At 39.3% G+C, this 23,006-nt stretch overlaps 1 protein-coding gene across 2 annotated transcripts in view; it reads right to left on the bottom strand.

Moving 5' to 3' along the window:
* Positions 1-6,430: 6,430 nt before the first annotated feature.
* The window catches only part of CHD1L (chromodomain helicase DNA binding protein 1 like), an 82,464-nt gene continuing 65,888 nt past the window's right edge, over positions 6,431-23,006 (bottom strand). For both annotated transcript variants that reach the window (XM_055312448.1, XM_055312447.1), the window contains 7 exons: positions 22,637-22,800; positions 21,883-22,088; positions 20,735-20,833; positions 10,689-10,759; positions 8,652-8,766; positions 7,639-7,747; positions 6,431-6,741 (listed from right to left, as the gene is read on the bottom strand). In XM_055312448.1, coding sequence (XP_055168423.1) covers positions 6,666-6,741; positions 7,639-7,747; positions 8,652-8,766; positions 10,689-10,759; positions 20,735-20,833; positions 21,883-22,088; positions 22,637-22,800 — 840 coding nt within the window. In that variant the 3' untranslated portion in view covers positions 6,431-6,665. The remainder of the gene's footprint in view (positions 6,742-7,638; positions 7,748-8,651; positions 8,767-10,688; positions 10,760-20,734; positions 20,834-21,882; positions 22,089-22,636; positions 22,801-23,006) is intronic.

Genomic DNA, 23,006 nt, shown 5'->3' with positions numbered 1-23,006 from the left:
GAGAAACTTGTCATATATATATGCATATATGTATATATATACATATGTATAAGTATGTATACTTATGTATATATATATATACACATAAGTACATGTGCATATATGTATATATAATGTATTTTTTCTATTTCTTTATTCTTCCATTTCCTTTTGGAAGGTCTTACATCTAATTGTTTAATTTTTAACTATCATTCTTCTGAGATATTCATTCTACTAGTTATCCCATCTTTTGAGTTTTTTCACACATACTTCCATTTGATTCTTTTTTTCTAATTTTCATATTGCTGGGATCTTCCTTTAGGTCTTTCAATATTAGTTATTTTACATATTGTAAATTCTTAGTTTTTCTGTTTGAATATTAGTTTAATGTTAACTTTTTCTATTGAGGCAGTTTTAATCGTCAGGTGTCTTATTATAGTTATATTACCCTGGGAATGTTTGACTATCTTTTAATGTGCATTGGAGGATAGATATCCAGATCCAGTCCAGACATTCAGGTCCTCAGCCCTAGTAGCTTTAGAACAGAGGGGAATGAGCCCGAGCGCAGGGAGACTCAGGTGCCACAGATCCACTGTCATCTTTTTTTTTAAGTTACTCTATCCAGCAGTTCCTTAGATCTGAGCTTCACCTTTGAACTCTCAAATAGAAAAACAATATGGGGGAGAGGCACTCCACAGATTTTTTTTTTTCCAGTTCTGTGGATTTGAAGAGAAAGGATAGAGGAGTAGGTGCTTGAGGCTGCTCATTCTCAATCTATTGGCCCCACAGGTCTTTTTTCCTGCCCTGATTTTACCCTTGTAGTTATCTGGGCTCTTGCCTTGAATTTCTGTAGGGAGGTGGGACGCAACAATGGATCCAAGGGAATGTTGGGGTGGGGTGGTGGTGGCATGATCAGAATAGCTCTTCTTGAACAGCCTCCTAGAGCCACACAAAGGCACTATCTCTATACACCAGTTCAAGATTTTCCATCCACCCTGGAATTTTTAATGTTTGTATTTCTTAGATTCTATGCTTCCATTTTTAGTTCCTCCAGGGTTGATTTTGGAGGAAAGAGCCCAGGTTAAATTGACATTTTTGGCAGGTACTAGAATGTCCTCTTTCCAAATTGTTTAGGATACGTAGTCGATGGATACAGAAAATAAGTCATACTAAGAATTTTGGTTTTTACCCTAAGAATGAGAAGCCATTGAAGGTTTGTTTGTTGTTTTTTTTTTTTTTTTCCATTGAAGGTTTTAAAATGCGTGATGAGAGGATTTGACTTTAAGACTACTCTGGCTGCAACATGGCGATCAGAATGGAAGGGAGTGAGAGTCAATATGTCAATATAAGGTCAAAGTTAGAAGGGCTTGCAGTTTTCCTTATGAGATAATAATGATAGTCAACACTAAAGTGATGGTGGAGATGGAGAAAAGTGGATGAATTCAAGAGATATATGCAAGCCCATTGTGTAAGTTATCACTCATGGATGGATGTATTTGGGAGAACTGGAAGGGATTGAGTTAACTCAATTTTGGGTGTGTAAATTTATAATCTCTTTGAAATATTCATTAGACATGTCAAGTAGGCTGCTGAGTATATAGGCTTGGAGTTCAGAGGACAGAGCTGAGCTAGCTAGAGGACTCACATATTTATAAATGAATGAAATAACCTTGAGAATTCAGAACAGAAGAAGGGGACCTGGAAATGGAACCTTCAGAAACTCTAACATTTAATGGCTGGGTGTTATAGAATTGTCCTCCAAAATTTATATTTGAAGCCCTAAGCCCCAGTACCTCAGATTGTGACTGTATTTGCAGATAGGGCCTTTAAAGGACAATTAAGTTAAAATAAGGCCTGTAGAGTGGGCCTAATCCAATCTGGCTAGTGTCCTTATAAGAAATTTGGACACACAGAGTAGCAACAGGAGGGAGTGTACACAGAGGTAAGATCACGTGAGGATATAACAAGGAGGCAGCCATTTGCAAACTAAGGAGAGAGGCCTCAGGAGAAACTAAATCTGCTGACACCTTGATTTTGTACTTCAAAGTCACAAGAACTAAGAGAAAATTATTTTCTGTTGTTCAACAGCTACCCAGAGAGTGGTTTTGTTATGGCAACTCTAGCAAAATAATACAGTAGGTTAAAAAAAGATTATGGGGGGAAAATGTACAAAGGTGATAGAAGATAATTCCTGGAGATTATTTTGTCACAGAGGAGTACTTTGTCACAGAAGCCAAGGCAAGTGTTTCAAGAAGTGGGAAGCAGTCAACAGTGTTAAGCCTGGCTGACAGGTCAAGATGAAAACTAAAAATGGTCCTCTGGATTTAGTGAGTTGGGAGTTCGACAGTATTCTTAACACAGATTCTTGGTGGTGTATAGAGAGGCAGAAAGGTATGGGTTAGAGTGGAGGGGAAGGTGAAGAAATGGCAGATGATTATGGATAACTCTTGAGGTTTGTGATGGGGAAGGAGGAATGAGGAATGGAGTTCTTTTTAAATGGGAGAGACTTGCCTTGTTTTTTCTCTGGGAAGTTTTCAGTTTAAAAGCAGAAATTGAATGTACACACAAAGGAATTGGTAGAATAGCATTCTTCTGAAGGGTGGAGGGGACAGCTGAGATGGGGGAGGGTTGACACTTTATTAACAGAGAAAGAGGGGTCCCTGGGTGGCTCAGCGGTTTAGCACCTGCCTTGGCCCAGGGCATGATCCTGGGGTCCTGGGATCGAGTCCCACATCAGGCTCCCTGCATGAAGCCTGCTTCTCCCTCTGCCTGTGTCTCTACCTCTCTGTGTGTCTCATGAACAAATAAACAAAATCTTAAAAAAAAAAAAATGAAACAGAGAAAGAAAGGCTGGGAACAGATGTAGACACCTTCAGAGTAACTCAGGGGCTAGAGGAATGACTGCTTGTGCAATGTCTGGTGAAGTCCTTGGTTTTTAAGCCATCTTTGCTTCCTAAAATGAAATCTCAGCTCAACTTTGCCTTATGGCTAGTGTCATTTCCTCTCATATTTTGGCATTTGGTTGGCTGGTTGTCTCTTTTCAGGGTGGTTGTGAGTCTTCACCTTAATGCCATTGGTATTTTAGTGAGAAGTTTTGAGAAGCTTCAAAGGGCAGCTGCTAGCCAGACACCATAAAAATGACAAATTTCTGTCTTCTCAGGTTTTATATTTAAATACTTAAGCCATCTGGAGTTTATGATATATGGGGGACGTCTGATACTTTTCCCAAATTGCTAGCCAGTTATTTCAATACCATTTCAATTCAACAGATATACTGGAGTGCCTACCAATCACTGTGTGTGATACGAGAAATCTTTCTCAAAGACCTTAGTGTTTCAGCAAGGGTTAAGTAAATAGACCAATAAATGTAAGCTACAAGCAAGAATGTGCTGTAAACATAATTATCATTAGCAGTTCAAACACAGAGATTGAATTTTTGTACAATTATAGGAAATGCCTTTTTCTGGACTCTTAAAGAAAACCAGACCTGACAGTGGAGAGTTGGAAAGAGGGGAAGGGATTTAGAGGAGTAAGGAAGTCAGGGAGAGGAACTGGCATGATGAGCAAAAGCCCAAGTGAGAAACTGCAACACATCTTTGGGAAATAAGGTTAGATTATGGTGGAAGGTAAGCAGTGCTCAAGTTCATACTGAGTAGATAGCAAAGAAAACTCACTGGCCTAGATAGTTTGGGGCTATAAAATGCCTTGAAGCTATATTTAAAGAAGGCTAATTAACTTAACATACACTTTAGATTGATGGGGCAAAAAATTAAGTCATAGGCTTGTTATAAAAGGTAAAGGATAGTTTATTAAAAATCAGGAAAATGTTCATGTTGTATATATGGAAAAAGTTCAACAGACTTATCCCTGCTTATTAAGATAATGAGGATCCTTTCATACTTATGCAGAGGTACAAACTTTTCCACAGAAGCTCATCAGTGAATAAAATCTTGTACTGTCCTCACAACCCTGTCTTAGCGTCCTCACAGGGGCAGGCTAGAAGGCATCAAGCATTAAGTGTAGAGGCTACTTTTAGGCAAATAGGCTTGAGTGATATAACATAGAAAGGGCCCACTGCAACCCTCTGGCTAAACACAGACAGGCCCATCAGGCAACCCACCTCAAAATATCCATAGGCCTTCATTGATCAATGGGCTACTTACAACCAGGCAGTTATCAAAAAAGGAAGATTCCACATATTGACATACCTCCTCACACTCCCCCCTTAAAAACCAGGGTGCCTGGGTGGCTCAGTCTGTTAGGTATCACACTCTTGATTTCAGCTCAGGTCATGATCAAGCCCTATGTTGAGCTCACACTGGGCATGGACTCTGCTTAAGATCCTCCCTCTCCCTCCTCCTCTAAAAACAACCAAAAAACAGCCCCCACTCTGCTTCCTTATAGATGGTTTCTCCTCTGCTGTCCTGCCTGCAGCTCCCTTGTAGTATATTGAATAAACTTCTATCACCTTTGTTCTGCCTTAGGTGGATTCTTTTCATGACCTATGCCACCCACAGGTTTCTACCTGTCAATACCCCCACATTTGGGGCCCTCATCCAAACAGGAGAGACACCACAATATGCTGTTAGAGAACAAAACCCTTGGGATGAACAGAGTAGGCAGCTTTACTCTTTCCCAGAGAATGACAGTTCTTTGGGAAAAGGGAAGGTATTATAAAAGTTAGGAAAGACTTTTGAAGACATAGGGCAGTGTTAATGACTCTGAAATGCTGAGGTAGACAAGCAAAGCAGGGGGCTGCCACTACTAAGTGACCCCACTTAAGGGAGAATGTGTTTTGAGTTTCCTAATCCTCTGTATTATTTTTGCTCAACTTATGAGATAAAGGTTCATGGCCCAGGGCCTCCATTCAGAGGAAAAATCTCATATGGCTAGAGCATAGAGGACATAGTGCAGGGTGATAATGATGCACCTCTACCCCCAAAACAACTGTGCCCCTGAAAGGTCAGCTATGTTCTCTTTGAGAATGAGTTCCCTGCTCTGATGCTTCCCTCAGATGATCAGAAACATCCATAGTTGTCCCTGTGCCTTCAGAAGTGAACGGCAGCTTTCCAGGAGAGCATACAGCCTCTGCAAATCAAGTTTTCTTTGCATTTGCTAATATCTATTTGTACCAAAGCTGCTGCTAAAGGCATGACCATTTACCTGTGCATCAGGTTAGGTTTCACTATTCTCCCTTTAAAGAGTTCCAATTCTGTGTCTAGTTATAGGAGAGACAAGATGCCAGTCAAAAGGTTCAAGTTATGGGGATCCCTGGGTGGCGCAGCGGTTTAGCGCCTGCCTTTGGCCCAGGGCGCGATCCTGGAGACCCGGGATCGAATCCCACGTCGGGCTCCCGGTGCATGGAGCCTGCTTCTCCCTCTGCCTATGTCTCTGCCTCTCTCTCTCTTTCTGTGTGACTATCATAAAAAATTTTTTAAAAAAGGTTCAAGTTATGATAATAACCTGTGTGTCAAGGCCTAGCAGTAAGAGTACGAGTTAAGAGGCAGTAAAAATGAAAGAATTTTGGGGCACCTGGGTGGCTAAGTCAGCTGAGCATCTGACTCCTGATTTTGGCTCAGATCATGATCTCAGGGTTGAGATTGAGCCCTGTATTGGGCTCCATGCTGGGCATAGAGTCTGCTTGAGATTCTCTGTAAAAAAAGGAAAGAAGTTTTAGGAGGAAAAAAAAATGAAGGAATCATGAATTTAGGGTCTAATAGGTTTTCAACACAGATGCTAAAATTGTCGAAGGGTGAAGGTACCAGGGAGGGAGTTAAATAGAACAGCACAATCCAGGTGCTATAGATATCACCTTCCTTAAAAGGTTCTGGTCCTGACTCTGAATGCCCCACTAGCCAGGCACCTTGAAATCAAGAGCCCAGGGCAGAGGCTTCTGAAGAGGTCTCTGCAGAAGTGCTGAGGTCTTAAAATCAGCAGAAATTAGGCTGGTTGAGGTCAGCCAAGACTGAGGCTTTTTGTACAAAAGCATGAAAAGCCACAGTTTATATAGCGTCTCCCCTGAAAGATTCATTCTCTTGTGATTCTCAGCCTCTGCCCTCCCTAGTACTACTAGTCATTCTGTGCTGGTTTTGTGCCATTTCCACAATTCCCTTATTTCTTTAAGCTGAACTTGATTTGGTGGAAAGGGGAAAGGTGATCCTGTCACATTAGACAGGCCTCTAGGCCAATGTTTTGTCTTCTAGATCTTGATGCTGAGCACTGTGAAAAGAAGGGCAGGAGAGGCTCCACTCATCTAGATCAGGAATCTCACTTGTCAGGGTCTGCCCCTCAGAGTCCTGTCGTTTGTCCCAAGGCATAAAAGGAAGGTGCTTCCTTCTCCAGAGCAACCTGTTTCATTTCTCCTTAATCTACACACCCAACCCTCTGTAAAGAAATTAGTCTGATGGAGGAGAAGAAAACTGGATTGAGGAGAAAGCAAGCAATGAAACCATTAGAGAAAGAAAATTTATTATTATGCAAAAAAGCTATGAAAACTGGAGCCCTGGCAAACTGCCAGAGGACTTTCCCAATTAAGGTGTGCATCCTTGTATTACTGATACTGAATCAGAGTAACACATCCTAGAGAACAAAATGAGAATTCGAAAACACAGTATCTCAGAGGCCCACCAGATCTGGACTCCTTTTTGAAACCCTCTAATTCAGTAGCTCTGGGGAAATATTAACTGCTAAGGCATCAGCTGTCTTGGGGAAGAGGAGGACTGTGGATGAAGAACAGCCACCCTGCTTCTAGGAAAATAATATCTGATAAGGAGAGTCAAGGAAGTTCTATTTCACGACTTTAAAATCAACTTTACTAAAACTGCTAGTTCTCTAATTTAGTAATCATAGAAATAATCACTCTAGAAGTAGCATGACTTAATTCCCTTTCACCATCTCATAAATTCTTCAATACTGTTAGTACTCATTACTGCTATTATCTCATTATTAAAACTCTTCTGATAGTGTTTGAATTGTACAAGCATATCAAATGTGACTTTTCTGCTGTTTTTATGGTGATTAAAGTGTCCTGAAAAACAACACTGAATTAATAAGTAAGTAAAAAGATGAAGTTTCTGTATGATTATAACTCTTGGGGGTCAGTTCAGCTTCTGGTGATTATCTTTTTTTAAGACTCAATGTAATAGTTTAAATAATGCTAACTGATACAGCAAAGAGAACATTCAAAGAAAATAATAGTCTGGTAGTACTAAATTATATCCTAATGGTCAAAAAGCATTTCAAAATGCATCCTAAGAATACGCTGAATAGGTTCAAAAGTAAAATAGTTTACTCATTTGTTTGATTGTTCATTCAATTAAACAGAGTGAAATTCTTAGAATTAGGCCTTGCTATACAGGCCTCAAGCATCTCTAGAGACCTGATGTGAAAAGATTCAATGTTATCAAATGACAATTATTCAGTGAACTCCTCCCTTCATACACCTTTTAATCTACTTGCTGGCACCCAGAAATGCTTGGGTGTATTTATCTCCCTGGATATGTACCAGTTACAAAATACTTCTTAAGTTTTTGTTTCATTGGTGGGGGACAGAGTAAAAAATGTGGCAGAAGCAGCCCAGGCCTTGATTAGTGATACCAGAAAATGCAAGATATTTTCTCTGAGCTGAGAGAGCACATTAATAAGATCACAAAAGGATACATGTAAGTTGGGATGCCTTTTGCAGCCAAGTGTTTCCGAATAAGTCGTTCAGTACCATACCAGTTAAAAGCTTTTGTGGCATGTCCAATGCGTGGAAGATGAACACTTGCTATTAAAGAGGGAAAAAATAGATCATGATGTTGTCATTTGTCAAAAACTTGATTCAGTATAAATATATATAAGAGACAACTATACTTTCAGTCACTTTGTGGTTTCCAACAGACAAAATGTATATAATCATGGTATGCATCCCACACAAAGCATACAATTACAATATCAAAAAAATATTCTGGGGTGGGACCATAATATGAAAAATTAAGTAATTCTATTAAACACAAAAGACTTACAGGCTCTGGAAGTAAGAAGGTACAATGAACATAGAATATGATCAATGTTGGAGATAAAAAGATTTTTAAGAGGGGGAGGGGGAGAGGGAGAATCTTAAGCAGGATCCACGCTCAGTGTGGAGCTGGACTCAGGGCTCAATCTCATAACCCTGAGATCATGACCTGGGCTGAAATCAAGAGTCGGACACTAATGGATTGACCCATGCAGGTGCCCCATAATAAACAGATTTTTTGACAAGTCAATCAGTTCAACAAACTCTGAGACACAATGGAAATAAAACTTCACTCTGACTTTTGGCAGAAAACTATCTGGTGTGGACAGTGTGTGGCTATCCAAGAGGGGATGGGATAGGATAAACAGCATTCCTCAATTACATCTAACCAGATTACTACATCTCTGGTCTTCTGCTTCCTCATCTTTAAAATCATGATACAACTACCCCAGTGCAGGGAGATGGTCCACAGAGATAATGAATACAAAAGTGACCTGGAAAGGAAAAGAGGCTAAGATGATGTGGTGGTTACTTGTGTGGTCTCTTATATGGGGGCTTACCTTTATCATATATATAGAATGAGGTTTTAACATTTCTCACCTCCCTTTAAAAATCCTGTCACATGCCTGGAAACGGAAATGCATCTACTCCTGAGCACAGATGAAAAGCTTACCTTTCTTTTTCTTTGCTGCTAAATAGATCTTCCTCAGGCCCTCTTCTAGGGCTGCCATCTTAATGCCAGACAGGACATTGGAGCGATCACGGTGCTGAGCCACAATCAAGGCCAACTAGGAGGACAACCAACACATGGTTGACGACATGAGAAGGCTGCACTGTTAACAAAGTGACCTGCCCATAGAAGGGAGCTTTGTCTCCATTGTCTTTGTTTTTTGTTTTTTTTTTTTTTGTCTCCATCATCTTTGAATGCTCTGCCTTCAACAACCATGTCCTACCAGATTCATGACTTAATTTTCCATCATCATTGTTTTATTTTGTAGTAACTTTATACACATGCATTTCTTCTTCTTTTTAAGATATGCTAAAACCGGTGTTCAAAATATGCTGTCTTTCCTAAGTACTCTCAACAGTAGAGAAAGAATTTTTCAGTTCCTGTATCCAGCCCTCTGGCTGATGCTCAAGTCAGCTCCCAACCCTCATTCCATCTCTGTTCAAGTAATTCCCACCTGTCCTAAGTGGGGGAGACTGGAGAAAGTGTCAAGGGAATGTCTGGGACTGACATCTCTACCATCCTATCACACCAGTTGTAAATAGTTTTGAGTCACTTGAGCATTTATGCCATAACCACTAGGTTTTTTTTTAGCATTTTAGAAATGACTGAAAAAAATGACTGAATAGGCAGAAGCCACTTTGTTGTCAAACACACAAGTCACCAAACTCAAGATATATATATATGTCCCTTTCAGCCTGGTTTCTAAATTTCTTTTCTCAGTAAGATTTGGCTTTAAATTGAATATGAAGAAAAAAAAAATAAAAAAATAATTGAATACGAATTCAGGCCCTTGAGAAAGCCAGGTTAAGTGTGGTTAGTAAAACATCTTACAGGAATTATAAGAGGACTGGTAAAGTAAGAGACACTTAACATGGAAAAGGTGAAACTTTTTTTTTTTTTTTTGAAGAAAAAAAGGGTGAGCAGGGGGAGGGGCAGAGGGAGAGGGAAAAAGAATCTCAAGCAGGCTCCATGCTCAGCACAGAGTCCTGTTGCAGGGCTCAATCTCAGGACCCTGAGATCATCACTTGAGCCAAAATCAAGCTAAATGCTTAACCAACTGAGTCACCCAAGTGCCTCAAAGGAGAATTTTAATACAGGTAGAGGAAATACAGATCAGCTCCTCCCCTCTGCTTATGGCTAACTACTAAACAATCTTTTACACAATTTTTCACATAATAAATGAGGAAATGCTTGGAGTTTTGAGTCATGTTTTCTTATTCAATGTTTCCTGAGCATTTCCCATGAGCTGGTACTGTGTGAGGTATTAAGGATAAAATGACAAAATGAGTCCACACTCTTCAGGAGGAGACTGCCTTAGGTCAGCGCAGGGAACAAGCCAAGTTAGGGGACAGTGTTATAGCAACTATGATGGACAAAAGCAAGGGGGATGGAGAGAGTGTGGTGGAGTGTGAGGCCCAACCTGCTTGTTATGGGTTGAATTGTGTCCTCTCAAATTCGTATGTTGAAGCCCTAAGCCTCACTACTTTAGAAGTGACTGTATGTGGAGATCGGGCCCTCAAAGAAAGCAAGTAAGCTAAAATGAGGCCCCTAGGGTGATGCCTAATCCAGTCTAACTGCTGTGCTTACAGAAAGAAATATGGATATACACTGAGACACCAAGGATATATACATTGAGACACCAGGGATGTGTACACAGAGAGGAAAGACCAGGTAAAGACATAGACAGCAGGCGACCACCCCTAAGCCAAGGAGAGAGACAATAGAGGAAACTAGCCCTGTTGGCACCTTAATCTTGGACCAGTAGGCTCCAGAACTAAAGAGATTAATTTGTTTTCTAAGCCACCTAGTTGGTAGTGTTTTATAACAAACTATAGAAATGATGCCTGAAAGTACAGTCTTGGGGTGTTTTGTTAGAGTAGCCCCTGCGACTACTACACTGACAGGCCCACATGAACAGAAGTTTCAAGGAGATGATGTAAGCCAAAATTTAGTTTTGATAAGAGACTTTTTTTTACTTACCAGATCTTGCCCTTTGTTTCTTGACTCTTTATCATCAACAGGAAATAAAAGGACACCTCCCAAATTCAAGTCTGAGGTAAAGTAAAAGAGCAACAGACAGAATGTGAGGTTCACTCCAGAACGAAACCCCTGACAAGGGGCTCTGGTGAATGCCCCTGACTCCTTTCCTTTTCCAGCCAATCAGGTTGCAATCTCACCTTTTCTCATTCTCTTAACTTCAGTCACTGCCTTATAATCACAGTGGATCATATGATCCATTCCTGAGGGCTGTTTTTACTCAAAAACATTTTTTTAAAATGTTTTATTCTGGTAAAATACACCTAACATAAGATTTACCATCTTAACCATTTTTAAGCACACAGTGCAATAGTGTCAAGTACCTTCATGCTGCTATGCTATCCATCTCCACAGTGCTCTTCACCATGCCAAACTGACACTCTATATTCAGTAAACATCATCTCCCCATCTCCCCTGCAACCACCACTCTTTCTACCTCTGAATCAGACTACTGTAGTTACTTCATCTATGTGAAATCACATAATACTTGTTCTTTTGTGACTTATTTTACTTGGCATAATGTCCCCAGGATTCATCCACATTGTTGCATGTGTCAGTTTCCTCATTTCCAAGGCTGAATAATAGCTCACTGTATGAATATATACCACACTGTTTATCTATTCATCCATTAGACACTTAGGTTGCTTCCACCTTTAGGCCATTGTGTGTAATAATGCAACATGTGTGTACAAATATCTGTTTGAGTCTCTGCCTGCAGTTCTTATAAGAGGGACTGCTGGATCATATGGTAATTTTATTCTTGATTTTTTTCAGGAAACACCATACCGTTTTCTATAGCAGTTGCATCATTTTACATTCCTACCATCAGTGCAAGTGTTCTAATTTCTCCACATCCTCATAATACTTGTTACTGTATTTTTTTTTATTGAAAGGTAACTGACATATAACATTGTGTAAGTTTAAGGTGTACAACATACTGATTTTACTATGCTGCAATACAATTGCCATAATACTTGTTATTGTGTATTTTTTTCATTGTAACTGACATATAATATAGTGTAAGTTTAAGGTGTACAACATACTGATTTTACGCAGTTATGCTGCAGTACAATTGCCACTGTAGCATTAGGTAGTATTTCAATCACATCCGATAATTGTCACTCCTAGTGGTAGGAACAATTAAGACCTAGTCTCTTAGCAATTTTAAGGTTTGCAATAAAGTTCTGCTGTCTGTAGTCCCTGCACTGTGTATTAGAACGCTAGGACTTACTTATCTACTAAGTACAAGAATGTACCCTTAAACATCATCTCTACCATTTCCACCAACCCCAGCCTCAGGTAACTACCATTTCATTCTGGTTTGTTTTTTTGTTGTTTTGTTTTGTTTTAGATTCCACATGTTAAGGGATGTGTGTGTGTATCCATATCTTCTTCCATTTTTGTTGTCAGGCACCCAAGTTGTTTCCATACCTTGACTATTGTGAATAATGCAGAAATCAACATTGGAGTGCAGTTATCTCTCAGATAACCTGTTTTTTCTCTTCCTTTGAATAAATACTCAAAAGTAAGATTACTGGATCATAGGATAGCTCTAACTGTAATTTTTAAAGGAATCTCTATACTGTTTTCCACAATGCACCAGTTTGCATTCCCACAGATCCTGAATGATGGTTTCCTTTTCTCCATATCCTCATCAATAATTATCTCGTCTTCTTGATGACAGACATAGACAGGTGTGAGATGATATTTCATTGTAGTTTTGATTTGCATTTCCCTGATGATTACTGATGTTGAACATCTTTTCATGTCCCAGTTGGCCATCTGCACTTTTTCTGGAAAAATATCTATTCAGTTCCTCTGTTCACTTTTTAATCAGATTGGTTTTTTTGTTTTGTTTTCTGTTGAGTTGTCGGGAGTTCTTTATAAAATTTGAATAGTAACCCTTTACCCGATGTGTGGTTTTCAAATATTCTCTTTCTGTAGGTTGCCTTTCCATTTTGTTAGGTTTTTGTTGTTGCTGTTGTTCTTTTGGTGTCTTCCCCCCAAAAATTACTGCCAGGGCCAATTTCAAAGAGCTTCTTCCCTAAGTTTTCTTCTAGGAGTTTCATGGTATCAGTTCTTATGTTTAAGTCTCTGATCTATTTTGAGGTAATTTTTGTGACTGGAATAAGGTAAGGGTCCAATTTCATTTTCCTGCAGGTGGTAATCCAGGTTTCTCAACATCATTTGCTGAAAAGACTATTTTCCCTATTGGATGTTCTTGGCTCCTTTATCAAATATTAGCTGGCAATGTATGTAGAGGTTTAACTCTGGTGTCTGCATTCTGTTCTGTTGGTCTATGTGTCCATTTTTATGTTGGTACCATAGTTGTAGTATAGTTTGAAATCAGGAAGTGTGATGCCACTTGCTTTGTTCTTTCTAATGACTGCTTTGGCTATTCAAGGTCTTTTGTGGTTTCACTCAAATTTTAGTATTTATTCTATTGCTGTCAAAAATGCCACTGGAATTTTGATAGGAAATGTATTAAATCCAGAGATGACTTTGGGTAAAATGAGCATTTTAATGATACCATCTCTTCTGATCGTGAAATATCTTTCAATTGTTTGTATCTTCTTCAAATTCTTTAAGCAGTCTTGTATTTTTCATTATCTAGATCTTTTACTTCCTTGGTTAAATTTATTCTTTGGTATTTTATTGTGTCTGATGCTACTGTGAGTGATAGTTTTCCTTATTTCTTTTTCAGATGTTTCATTGTTAGTACACAGAGAAGGAACTGATTTCTGTGTTGATTCTTTCTTTCTTTCTTTCTTTCTTTCTTTCTTTCTTTCTTTCTTTCTTTCTTTCTTTTTCTTTTTTGTGTGTGTGTGTGTTGATTTTCAATCCTGCCACTTTACTGAATTGACTGATTACATCCACTAGTTCTTTTTCCAACTGATTAAATCCAACATATTGGGAATTTGGGACTTTTAATATATAAGATCACATCATCTGCAAACCATGACAATTTTAATTTTTCTTTTCTGATTTGGATGTTTTTTAAGAAGTTGTCTTGCTTGATTGTTGTAGCTAAGACTGCTGGTATTATGTTAAATAAGAATGGAGAGAAGAGGCAGGCACCTCTGTCTTATTCCTGATTTTAGAGGAAAAGCTTTTGATTTTTCTCTGTTGAATACAATGTTAACTGTGGATATCATATATGGCTTTTATTATGCTGATGTATGTTCTTCTTATATTCTATTGAGGATTTCCATCATGAAAGGATGTTGTACTTTGTCAAATGCTTTTACTGCATCTATTGAGAGGTTCAGTGATTTTTGCCTTTCATTCCACTAATGTACTGTATCACATTTGATTTGCATGTGATGAACTATCCCTGCATCCCAGTGAGAAATCCCACTTAGTCATGGTGTGTAAATCCTTTTAATGAGTTCTTAAATATGGTTTGCTAGTATTTTTTTTTTTTTTTGAGAATTTTTGCAACAATATTCTTCAGGATATTGGTCTATAGTGTTCTTTCCCTATACTGTTCTTACTTGGCTTTGGTATCAGGGTAATACTGGCCTCACAGAATAGTCTGGAAGTGTTCCCTCCTCTTCAATTTTTTGGGAAGAGTTTGAGAAGGGTTGGCAATAATTCTTCTTAAAATGTTTCGTAGAATTCATCCATGAAGGCATCTGGCACTTTAAAACCTGAGTCAATCTCACTCATTATCAGTCTGCTCAAACTTTATATCTCTTTCTGCTTCAGCCTTAGTAGGTTGTGTGTCTATGAAATTTATCCATTTCTTCTAGATTATCTAATTTGTAGGTATAAAATTGTTCATAATAGTGACTTATGATCTTACCAGCTATAATTTCTCCTTTCATTTCTGATTTTGAGTTTTTTTAATGGTTCTTGCTAAAAGTCTGTCGATTTCATCTTCTAATTTGTGTTAATAAAACCATAAAACTATAAACAAAACAAAACAAAACAAAAAAAGCTCTTAGAGTCACTGATCTTTTCTATTGATTTTCTGGTCTCTAATTTTATTTATGTCAGATCCTTCCTTCTGCTAACTTTGGACTTAATTTGTTCTTCTTTTTCTAGTTTCTTGAGGCATAAACGTGGGTTATTTGAAATATCATTTAATATGCATTTATTGCTATTAACTTCCCTACCAGAAGTGCTTTTGAAGCATCCATCACTGCTTGGTATGCTGAGTTTCCATTTGCTTTGAGATATTCTTTGGTTTGCCTTTTGATTTCTTCAACTCAATGGTTGTTCAGGAGTGTGCTATTTAGTTTCCATATATTTGTAGATATTCTAACTTTCCTCATTAAAGATCTCTAGTTTCATACCATTGTGGTTGGAAAAGATACTTGATATGATTTCAGTCTTATTTTGCTATGATTTGTTCTGTGCTCTATCATATGATGCATTCTTAAAAATGTTCCATGTATACTTGAGAAAAATGTGTATTCTGTTGCCATTGGATGAAATTTTCTATAGATGTCTATTAAGTCAGTTTGATGTAATATTTGGTACAAATCTATCATTTCCTTGATGCTTTACTCTGGATAATCTGTGCATTGCTGAAAGTGATATATTAAAGTCTCCTATTGGGACCCCTGGGTGGCTTAGCAGTTAAGCATCTGCCTTCGGCTCAGGGTGTGATCTTGGAGTCCCATGATTGAGTCCGACATCAAACTCCCTGCAAGAAGCCTGCTTCTCCCTCTGCTTATGTCTCTGCCTCTCTCTTTCTGTGTCTCTCATGAATCAATAAATAAAATCTTAAAAAAAAAGTCCTATTGTTTGTTGTCTATTTCTTCCTTCATAGTTGTCTTCTTTCATAGTTGTTAATATTTAATATATTTAGATGCTCTGATGTTAGGTGCATATATACTACTGTTACACCTTCTTGATGGATTAATCCCTTCATCATCATGTAATGACCTTACTTGTCTCTTGTTATCATTTTGTTTTAAAGTCTACTTTGTCTGATACAAGGATAGCTATTCCCACTTTCTTTGGTTCCTACTCACATGGGAGTTATCTTTCTCCATCCCTTCACTTTGTGTTTTTAAGGCTCAAGTTGATCTCTTGTAGGCAGCAGATAGCTGTGTCCTGTTTTTTGTTAGCTTTTTTCCATCAGCCTCTCTGTGTCTTTTGCTTGATGAATTCAATCTACTCACATTTAGAGTAGTTAATTTACAGAAGTCCTTACTAATGCCACAGTATTCGCTGTTTTCTAGTGGCTCTGTATTTCCATTTTTTCTTTTTCCCCTCTGTTTCTGCCTACCTTCATAAACTGGTTATTTTCTGTGGTGGTATAGTCTATTCCCCCTTTGTCTCTTATGGATCTGCTCTAGGTTTTTGCTATGTTGTTACCATAAAACATCTTACAGATAAAAAAGGCCATCTTATCTGACAGTAACTTATATTCAATCGCCTATTAAGGCTCTCCTTTTATCCTTTTTTACCTCTTTTTATGTTGCATATTAACAATTTATAGTACCTATGGTTCTTTTTACTGCTCTTTTCCTTTAACCTTTATACTACAGGTGAGTGGTTAAAGCATCATCCTAATATAGATTACAGTTACCTAACTCCATCTATTTTTCATTTTTACTAATGTATTGTGTACTTCCATGTTTTCATGCTATAGATTAGTATTTTTCATTTCAGCTTGAAGAACTCCTTTCAGCATCTTGTAGGGCAAGTCTAGTGGTGGCGAACTCCCTGAGCTTTTGTCTGGGATATCTTATCTGCAAGATAACTTGGCCAGATACTTGGTTGGTGGTCTTTATCTTTGGCACTGAATATGTCATTCCACTCCCTTCTGGCCTGTAGTTTCTACTGAGAAATCTGCTGATAGCCTAATGAGGGTCCTTTGTAGGTTATGTTCTTCTCCCCCCTACTCAACCTCCCAGCTTCATTTAAGATTCTCTATCCTTGATTTTTCAGTTTCATTATAATGTGTCTTGGAGAAGACCTTTCTGCATTGAGATAATGGGATGACCTATTAGCTTTGTGGACTTATATGTCCAAGTCTTTCCTCAGTTTTGGAAAGTTCTCAGCTATCATTTCTTTAAATAAACTCTGCCCCTGAGGGGCGCCTGGGTGGCTCAGTGGTTGAGCATCTGCCCTTGGCTCAGGTAGTGATACCAGGAATCTGGGATCAAGTTCTACATCAGGCTCCCCATGGGGAGCCTGCTTTTCTCTCTGCCTGTCTATGCCTCTCTCTCTCTCTCTCTGTTTCTCGTGAATAAGTAAATAAAATCTCTACAAAATCAAACAAAAAAAAAATAAAATCTGCCCCAAGTCCCTCTCTTCCCTTTATGGAAGACTGCTTATTCTGATATTTCTCTTACTCTGATAGTTGTCTTTTTGATCCAATCCCATAGCTCATGTACTTTCTTTGCTCTTTTTTAATCTCTATTCTTTCATCTCTTCTGTGTTGTTTCAAAATTCCTATCCTATAAGTCATGTATTCTTTCTTCCATGTGGTCTGCCCTGCTACAGCTGCTCTCTATTGTATTCTTCATCCCATTCATCAAATTCTTCAGCTCCAGAATTTGTCTGGTTCTGTTTTACAGTCTCAATCTCTTCGGAACAGAACTCATTTTGTTCATATGGTTTATTTCTGATTTCAATGAGTTGCCTTTGAGTTTTCTTGTAAGTCTTTGAGTTTATTCATAACTGTTTTTCTGAATTCTTTATCAGTTAGACTGCAATATTCTGTGCCTTTGAGCTTGGTTGCTGGAGAACTGTCATTTTGTTTCTGTGATGCCAAATTTCCTTGATTTTTCACATTTCTCGTGTTATGCACTGCTGCTTTTGCATTTGAAGTAGCAGATACCTCCTTAACTCTGTGCTCACTACTTTCAGCAGGTAGTTTTATCTTCTGTAGTATTGTTACTATCTAAGTTATTCCTTGTGCGTGAGATATACCTGCTCCACTCTTCTTGTTCTCTTGGGACCAAATTTTTAAGTCTTTGTGTCAGCTCTTGTTGTTACAATTCACCAGGTTGGCTATTGGAAATAGCATTCTAGAAGAAGCATTCTAGAAGGTTTGAGGTTTTATTCTTTGACCAATGACCATGACCTATTCTGGGTGTGCTGCCTGTCCACCAGAGCTTGTCTCACAGACACATTTGGGAGCTGGCAGCAGAGTCAGGAAGAGTGGGTTTTGCCTAGGTGTTTTTGGGGAGCCTGTAGACCCAGGAAGGAAATTCCTGAGTGTAGCATTCCCAGAGACTTGTGGGTGAGCTTCCTGTTGTACACAATCCCTCTGATGCCATTCGAAATTCTGATCTGCCTCCTCCCAGTCACAGAGCTCCCACCTTAGTACTCTGGGTGCTTGTAGAGAAAAATGGGTTTCTTCAGCTGTGTTCCATCTAACTGGGACAGCGGGAGCTTACTCACCACTTTCCTTTCCCTCCATAGGGGAGATCACCTCCACTATATACATCAGTCCATTCAGTGTTTCCTTGGTGGAAAGGCAGCAGGAGAGTTTCTCTTACCACCTCCACTGCAACCAATTCCTATCTTTCTTTCGTTTTTTTCTTCTTCCTACAGGAAGGCTGGATTTCTGCAAGTTCTGTCTCCTCCATGAGTAACCACCACCACCGCCCCCCCGGCCCCATCAGCACTCATCTGATTTTTGCCTGACATGGGCAGGAGGGGTCTAGGCAACTGTGCTGTTTCCACAGCCTGTAGGAAGGTTTGTCTGTCTCTTCTGGGTGGCAGCTCCTTTGGAGTAAGGTGTTAGGTCCCCAAAGACCTACCAATATGCTTTTGTTTGTGTATGGATGTCTAATTTATCAATTAAAAGAGGGAATAAAAGGAGGAACACTGCTTATGTCATCTTCTTCATTTCTGAATTTTTATGATCTCCCAATTCAATGTCCCCTACATATTACCTACAGAGTACTCCTGCAGGCATTGGAGAGTGAATGCAAACTAGAGGCATCTGGGGATGTGAAGGGAAGAGCATTATGAACTTTAAATTTCTTCAGAAGTCTTAGCTTTGTTTTTAAGCACTCAAACATTGTACTCTACTATATCTGTATCTATCTGTACATTTTCCTAACTCATCCAAATCAAATTAATGCTCTAGAAAAATGTGCTAAAATAATTCTATGGCTTTATGTACTTTGGTTTGAACCCCAATCTTTTAAGTCATTCTAAAGAGTCTACTGGCTCTGTTAGGCCAAGTATCTCCTAAATGACTAACCATTACCCACTAGATAAGATCCTGCTTAGAATGGCATCTCCCTGAAAAAGCCATATGCAAAGCATATGCTAATGCCTTCTATAATGTGGTCCAAATCCTTCTCTTTAAAATCAAACTCTCAGGGTGCTTGGTGGCTCAGTGGTTGAGTGTCTGCCTTTGGCTCAGGTTGTGATCCAAGGGTCCTGGGATCAAGTCCCACGCTGGGCTCTCCACAGGGAGCCTGCTTCTCCCTCCACGTATATCTCTCATGAGTATATAAATAAAACCTTTTTAAAAAAATCAAATTCTCCTCTCTTCATCAGCCTCAACCCCCTCCTCTGGCCTGCCTGGCCTACACACCATTCCCTAAACACATTCACCATGTAACTGCCTGGGTCATTCAATACCCTGTCCTGGGAATGACAGGAATTGCGGGAATATCAAAAAGTATGAGACATAGTCAGGGATCTTTTTCCATTTCTCTCCACCCACTTAAATTCAACCTATCTTTCCAGGCCCAAGATTTACTTTCACTATCTCCACAAAGCACTCCCTGGTAATTCTAGCCCACATTTTCATCTACCTTAATTCAGTTCTTCTTCAGAAAACGTACCCTCTCAACCCTGTTTTGTCATTGACACTTACACCTTAACTCTGCAATGTAGGTTTAATCTTCACAGTCTCCTCTCCAAGGTCATGCAAATCCAATGGACTTTTCTCAGTTCTCACCCTCACTTGGTGCCTGACAATGCAGACCTTCCTGACATCCTCTCCTCTTTCATTCTCAAGGTTCTCTTAGTTGACAATTCCTTCTGTCTCCTCTTCTTGTTGCTTCTCTTAAGTGGAGGTTTTTTTCCATGCTTTGTTCTCTGCCCTCTCATTTTCCCATCCTGCTTCCTTCACAGTTTCAGACAAGGATCCAAACAAGCATTCCTCGGTCTTGATGTCTAGCTCTGATCTGTCCTGAATTCTCTGCTTTCCCACTGCCCAAACAATATCTAGATCTCAGTTATTTTAACCTATTAAATCTTCTGTCAGTGAGCTATTTTAGTACAAAGAGTATTCCTTCTAGGTCCTTACATCCCTTTCTACCCTAGAGAACTAGGCAGAAGAATTAGGGAAAACCAATCTGAGGAATCTGAAGGGCTCTTCTCTATTGAACAAACTCCGTTGGCCTCTCAAGTCCCCAGGAAATAATGACAATAGTAATTTTACTCCTTTTGCTACTTTGTGATTTCTCCACATAAAAGAAAGTACCCTTTCTCCTTCTCCATGCCAAAGGAGACTTCCAAGTTCCTCTGGCCCCAAACATCTTTACTTCTGTCTCTAAGAAGTGCTGTATCTCAGCCTATACTAACCTCATAAGACAACCTCTTCCTCTTCAACATTCAACCCGAGCTCTTGTTAGCACTTTCATGGTGGGTCTGATTTCTCTCCTACAGGTCTCTGACATTTTTTGGAAATATTCCCTTATGTAGATGGGGTGAGTTGGTCATAGTGGAGGTAAACAATGAAATGCTCTTCATGCCAATACTTGAACACACACACAGGGATTGACATTATCAAAACACCTGTATATCCACTCTCCTCATTATAGTCCCATGATGTAGGTAGAATAAGTACTATTCACAAATTACAAATGAGAAAACAGACACAGAGAGAGTAAGAGACTGCCTCAAAGTCAAAAAACTAGTTTAATGATGATAAAACTAGCTAATGAGACTCCAAACTAGCTCTCTTAACTCTTTAATGTTTCATAACCCATGTGATACCTATCCTGTGCTCTCTCTTCGTTTATTCCATTCCTACCCCTTTTCTCTGCTTTGATTCTTACCTTTCATTTTCCCAGCTAGCTCATATATTCTTCTTGGCTCAGCAGACCGTGTTTCCAAAGCTGTGAATAAACCACCTCTGCCCCAGCGACCAGAATCATCTGGTAGAAAACAACAACAAAAAACATCCAAATCCCAGTTCACAATTCAAAAACACAAAAAAGTATGCCAACTAGATTTGTAGGAGAATGGTTTTTCAAAGGGAAGAAACACCTATGTGGCCTCCCAGGAATACCACGGGTTAGACTTCTCAAATATGTTTAGGTTTTATGGAATACACCTGGCTATCATAATAGGAAAGATGGAAAGCAGTTGTAACATAACAACAACTAAAGCATTGGTAATACAATAGCATACAACTCCCATTTTACAGGTAAGGAAGAAAAAATGTTAAATGACTTATTTGAGCTGCTACTAACATAGCTGGTTAGTACCTTCTATTTACAGTCATTCAATCATCCTACAAATATTTGTTAGCATGTATTATGTGTCAGACACTGTTCTAGGAACTAGTGTTACAACAGTGGATTAAAAAAAATCCTGCTCCCATGAAGTTTATTTTCCAGTGCAATGAGACAATAATATAAACAAACACATACATAATATACCAGGTGGTGATACATGTAATAAAGTAAAATAAGGTAGGAAAAAGGGTAGAGAATAATAGAAGCATGGGGGTGGGGTCTGTTTTATGTGAGGCACTTGGGGAGATCGGAGATGCAGACATTTAAACAATACTTATTGTGGCTCTCTGTGGAAAGAGGGTCCAGGCAGAGGAAGTAAAAAGTGCAAAGATCACAGAAGTGGGGGGAACATGCTTGGAGTTTTACTTTTTCTCAAAAGATGTCTCTTCCCCCTTCTTAAAGACCTTGTGCAGAGAACAGGAAATTATCCAACTGTACCAATAAAGAAACCTGAGGCCCAGGAGATTAGGCTATGCAACCAGTTAAAGGAGAGCACCAAGAGTCAAATCTATGTTGCTGGATTCTAAAACGTGCCCCCTTTTGACCACAGGACTGCACTGGACCCATAATCACCCCTTGGTCAGGCCCCATAATCACCCCTTGGTCAGGCTTCTGCCTCCTCCTCCCCAGTTCTTAGCACCATAAAGAACAAGGCACCCATCCTGGGCCAGTACGACTTCTCCTACCTACGCAGTGCACGATGACAGCATCCTCTGCCCCAGCCTGTGGGTGGGTGACATCACCTCTAACATACTTGATGGCAGCTGAATCTGGATCTTCATAATCCAGCTGGGCAGAACTCTCATCTTCCTGGTCCTCTAGATCCTCTGGTTCGCTCTCCTCGGAAGGCAGGCAGAAGGACTGGTAATTGTTGGATTCCCACCACACCATCCTTCAACAGGCCAGAGAGAAAAGGAAATTAACCTGGCCTATCACAATTTCCCTCAGAGCATACTCCATCCTGCTATTCACAAACACCAAGTGCCCAGTGGAAATGCAATTAGACAGTCACCCTGATTGCAGTATTCTGCTCATTTGTAAATCAACAGGAAGTCTTACTGACTAGCCTAGTTGCCTCCTGACTATACTTCAATAAAGAGCAGCCACCAGATGTCCCTTTTTTTTATTTTTAGATGTCCCTGTTTTTAAGAACAAGATTAAGGTACTTTCAAGTGAACTACTCTTTGTCAGCTACAATAAAATCTTAACATCTTCTCACTTCAACTGAATGAGTCTTTCTACCTTAGGCACTTAGGACATTTTGCAAAAGTACATTGTTAGAGTTAAAGTTCAATCTTTAAAAAAATATTCTATTATCAGAAGGAGCTACCAGTTTTATAAAAATTTACTGCAATTTTAAAGTGTTCAACTGCAGATTAAGTGTATCCTTAAAACATGACCCTCACCAGCTTTTTTATAATATCATTGAATAATACATACTTTTTCTCGTGTTCCACCTTTTCCTTTTTCCTCTTTTTCTCCTCCATTAGTCTCTTTCTCTTAGCTGCTGCTTCTTGTCTCTTCTTCCTTCTATCCTCCAGTTCCTCTGGGCTCAAAATCCGCTTCCTTTTGGTAGATTCCTCTGAAAGGCCTGGGAGGAGAACCTGGGAAGAACAAGATCTATAACTGGGAAGTTGGAGGCTGCATATCCCTTCATGAGTTCCATTCATCTCCTAGAACACATTCTGTGTAGACAGCAACATGCTTAATATTTCACAAAACTACATCTCCATACCCCCTTCTATGGTGGGAAGTGGTGGCAAGACACTTCGATTTACTGTTCACATTACACATCTTATTGGCCCTGTGA

Source organism: Nyctereutes procyonoides, unplaced genomic scaffold (genome assembly GCF_905146905.1).
Source record: "Nyctereutes procyonoides isolate TBG_1078 unplaced genomic scaffold, NYPRO_anot_genome, whole genome shotgun sequence".
Taxonomy (NCBI): Eukaryota; Metazoa; Chordata; class Mammalia; order Carnivora; family Canidae; genus Nyctereutes; species Nyctereutes procyonoides.
Note: the sequence above shows the minus strand (reverse complement) of the source record. Positions and strands in the feature narration are given on the sequence as shown.